A 4530-nucleotide genomic window follows, 5' to 3' on the forward strand; every position below is an offset into this window, starting at 1 on the left:
TTTATTACAAAATATTTCTGCTAGTAATGTAGTTAGTTTACTCATACGTTAAACACTTTTAGTTATGCTTTTATGTATTCATAAAACTTTTGGACTTCTTAAATCAATAAAAGTTATAAAATAAACACTGATAAAATATTTATTGTACAAAGCCTAAACAAGAATAGGATAAACTTTTTTTATATTTTAGTAGAATAAAACAAAATTTAACTTCTTTTAACAATATTGTAAAAACCGTGATAAAAAGCGAGTCTAGTTTTATACAAAACTAAAACCTCAACTAACTTTGAAGTATTTTACTTTCTCATCGTCATATTTCAAAATCATCCTTATTTGTCTCTTACAGTCATGACCTATGACCATAGCGTCTCTCGTTCCACAGAAGAAGTAACTGGGAATATCGAACGATGAAAGATCATACAAGGGAGGTTCAGTCTGGTTGTAATGCTCTTTATTCGTTATGTTGTTCCCGAAATCATAGTATCTGATACCCATTTCTTCTCTTCTCACCTCTGATATAAAATTTGATTATTTAAAGACTTTTAATGAATTCACAGAAACGTTAGGCCATAAACATAATAATAATAACAAAATTATAATCATTATAAGTAATTGTACTTTGATTCATTTTTGTTTTAGTCAGTTATTTGAACTAAACATAAGTAAAATAAGTGACTAATTTATAATTATAAAATATGAAAGTTTTAAATTGTTAGTTTAAAAATCAGTTTAAATGTTTAATGGTAACTTCACTTTATTTAGTATGCTCAAAGTGGTTTTCATATTTTTAACTAGCTAAACTTATATCTCAAACAGTTTTATTTTTGAAGTTTTGAAAGTAATAACAAACTATTGTCTTTAATAAAAAAATGAATAACATTTTAAATTACTTTCAATATTTTTCATTTGCACCCAGTGTTTGATATTTTGCATGGAGGTTCCGCTTTGATCACGTTTAAAATAGATGTAAAATCTCTTTGGGTCTAGACCAAATCTGCTATCTCCTGGGTAAAAGTTATATATATATAAATGTGTGTATGTATTAAGGAATATATCTGTACTTTGCTATATAATAATACAAAAGTTTTTGTACTTGACAATATTTAATAGTTACGTCATAAAATACAAAATCTTTTTTAATATTAAATAGCAAAGAACAGTTCATTTCAAACCTACAGCTGAAGATTTAAAACAATTTTATTGCTTTTATGAAACATATGTACTGGTATTTTTAAACTGAATTGGTTTCAATAAACTGTTAAATTGTATATATACATATACATATATGTACATATACATATATGTACATATACATATATATATGTATATATATACATGTATATACATATACATATATATATGTATATATATATATATATATATATATAAGTATATAATTTTCTAAAATGGCGATTTTAAAAACTCTGGTACATATGTTTCATAAAGCTTTAATTTTTCGTAAAGCTTTAATCATTCAAAATAAAAAGCACTGTACTAAACAAAGATACAAAAGTTATGCAAAAAAACAAAAAACGGTATGACGTAATATTGTGCATTACAAATATTCAGTACAAAAATCGATCTACCATGGGCTCAGTAGAAGGTGTTTAAGTTTGAACATTAACCTTATTTTATATATATATATATATATATATATATATAGATTATTCAATTTGATATAAGTTTTTTATTATTTATTTTAATATGTGTATGTTTTTACTTGATATAACTTTTTTACTATAAAGTTTTTTTTTCTAAAATAATAATTTAATAACTGAGCAAAAATTTAGATGCTACAAAAAAAAAACATGCAGTAAACTACTTTAAGTTTATTAGCGTTTAACTATTACTAATTATTTTACAAAGCATGGGTTATGAATAATAAATTTCAGATTTCTATTCTAAAAAACAAAGTTTTAGTTATTGAACCATTTCAAACTATAGTAGTTTACTACTACCAATGCTTGTTTTACCTGCAAATTTTTTTACTTTAGAGTCGCAATCTGACGGAATAACCTTACAATACAAGTTCTTTCCAGTAGCTATCAAATCATCGCGGGGTAGAACTTCGTATTGGTATATAGCCTAAAAGTTAGTAAAAGGTTTTTATTTACTGCTTCTTTTTTTTGTTATCATTAACTTAATTAACGACTTTAAGTTTAAAAAAAAAGATGTGTACGATAAAAGTCTTTCATGAGTATTTTATAAAAGATTACTTTATTTAACAATCTAAAGCCCGGTTTTCGAAACTCATTTTCAAAATTTTGGTAAAAAGTAGATTGTCCCCCTTTATTAAAAATCGTTCCTTAGCTATTTAACTACCTATCTAATTTATACATATAATACACCTTGATTGAAAAATTTGACCTTAGTAGCGCAATGGTGCTCACTTTGGTGAGCCTTAAGTATTTGAGTTTTATGTTTAGTTATAAAAATAAAATACAATACTTACAGTAAGCGCTAAAAACATTCCATGTGTTTCATTAAAGTACTTGCTGTAATTTGAGTTCATTCTAGAAACAGAAGCTGCAGGGGCAAGGGCAAAGAACTTGTTAATTTTTCTGCTGAACTTGTGGCCCAGTTGCGCCACTGCTGAGAAAAGGACCACGCTGCCTTGAGAGTGGCCCACGTAATTGACCTTCTTGCGTCCAGTCACTTTTTTAATGCGTTCAAGCATCGCAGGCAAGTCGTACTTTCCCATTTCGTCGAAGCTAAACGCCCAATATTTTTCCGGATCAGTTATTTCCGTAGGACATTTGTAAACATATGACCATAACCAAGTCCGTTCCCATCCACATATTGTTTTTGCATACTGAGTGTGATTACGAGAATAGTAATTGCCTCTCGAATTCCCTAACCAAACATCATACCCCTTTCAAATTATTAAAGTTTAGTTTTTACTTTATTTACAATATTATTGTGTTGTTTTTTACCTTATCCCACAGTATCCATGCCAACGACTTGTTGCGCTCGTTGAGCAGCCAAACGTCAGAACTCTGCAGTAACCCGTGCATCAGCAGTACAGGGTACCGGCGCTTGCTGTCGTTGCGCGGCAACCTGTGCATGGTGATGACGTAGTTGTCTTCCGTGATGACGTCATCGTGCACTTCGAAGGGGATTCCCTTGGATGAGGCGAGCTGGCAGGCGGTCATGTCGGCTTCTTTTGTGGAGTTATTAGGGTCAAGTTTGCATTTAAGTTTCAAAGAGAAAGTGGTTTGAGAAAACAGAAAAATAATAAAACAGAAAAGTTTCATCCTTTTTTCATTAAGTATTTTGATATAAGCTAGTGTACCTTTTAGAATTTTTATTATTAAGACTTTATCGTGTTGTTAAAAAACTAATTATCATCGTAGTTAGTAAGTTTACATAAAGTTTACATTTTAGATATTTTATTTATTTATTTTTTATAGTAAATAAATTATTTGTTGTTAATAAAGATGAACTTTGTTTTTGACAAAAGATATAAAAACACTTTTGAACTAAGATAGTTATACTCAGTACGCTTTTTTTTACATTAGAATTTTGAGGAACAAAAAAAGGAATATAGAGTTGCTGACTTGATAATATATTTTAATGCAAACTTATATTCAGAAATTCTGATTTATTTTCAAATTTTTACGATGAATTAGAGTTTAAGTAAAAAATAGTTTTTCTTTTTTAATAGCTGCTAATAATAGATAAAAGTTAATACCTAGCATGTTAAAGTTTTTTAACAATACAAATTAACAAGGTAAGTATACAAAAAAAACAAACAACAAATTTTATATTTATAAAAAAAAAATTTTAGAACATTTTAGTTTTAACTATAACAGATTTCTATTGCTACAAAATTCTATATCAAAACATTTAAAAATTTATTTTTATATAGCTATTAAAATTTATTTAACAATGAATGAATATCGTAAGATAATATCGTTATTTCTATTTTATGCAAACCAGTATTCTTTAATCCGAATGAAGCAAAACAAAACGATAGATCACATTACTGCGCTAATCTATTATAAAGATATATTGTTCTAGTTTTTGTTTCTAATTAGAAAGAAGTATAACAAACGCGTATAATAAAGAAATAAATGTTAACGTTTTTCACATTACTGCAGCTTTTAATTTTTATCATTATATCTTTTTTAAGTAGCACAATAAAATACTAACTTTTTTAATGTTTTATTTGAGTAGAATACTAAAAACAAAAATATAAGAATTAATGTAAAATCAAATCAAAATAACGATAAGCAAAACTAGAGTAAGACAGAACAAACTTTAAAACTTTTGTTAAAAAAAATAACTTAAAAATAATTCAACATAACAATGCAATACAGTGTAATAATTAAAAAAGCCTTGTGTGATGAAATTATGGTATTTAAATAAAATAGGATTAAAAGTTTTTATACAAAAAACTTTTTGAGTATATAGCAAAAATAAGTTTCAAGCTCGCATAGAAATTAAAAACTTTTCGTATTAAAATCACAGTTTTATAATGTTCGTTTTTGTATAAAAAAAATAATTTTATTTAGTCTTTTGGTATTTTGA

At 26.6% G+C, this 4530-nt stretch overlaps 1 protein-coding gene across 1 annotated transcript; it reads right to left on the reverse strand.

The window, feature by feature from the left end:
- Positions 1 to 276: 276 nt before the first annotated feature.
- On the reverse strand, positions 277 to 3152 carry LOC145832482 (lipase member K-like). Its single transcript, XM_082939798.1, has 5 exons — positions 2934 to 3152; positions 2453 to 2872; positions 1974 to 2085; positions 891 to 1004; positions 277 to 512 (listed from the first exon to the last, which is right to left on the reverse strand). Exons 1-5 carry the CDS (start codon positions 3150 to 3152, stop codon positions 277 to 279), a joined length of 1101 nt encoding a protein of 366 aa, XP_082795924.1.
- Positions 3153 to 4530: the final 1378 nt, after the last annotated feature.

The sequence above is a fragment of the Thalia democratica genome, chromosome 3 (genome assembly GCF_965202585.1).
Source record: "Thalia democratica chromosome 3, ktThaDemo2.hap1.1, whole genome shotgun sequence".
Taxonomy (NCBI): domain Eukaryota; kingdom Metazoa; phylum Chordata; class Thaliacea; order Salpida; family Salpidae; genus Thalia; species Thalia democratica.

Excerpts from the sequence above, each read along its gene's own strand:
- LOC145832482 (XM_082939798.1), bottom strand. The coding sequence starts at position 3,152 with ATGACCGCCTGCCAGCTCGCCTCATCCAAGGGAATCCCCTTCGAAGTG. Across the intron at positions 2,873-2,933 it reads CATGGATACTGTGGGATAAG|GGGTATGATGTTTGGTTAGG; the intron begins GTAAAAAACAAC and ends ATAATTTGAAAG. Across the intron at positions 1,005-1,973 it reads TAAAGTAAAAAAATTTGCAG|GAGATAGCAGATTTGGTCTA; the intron begins GTAAAACAAGCA and ends ACTTTTACCCAG.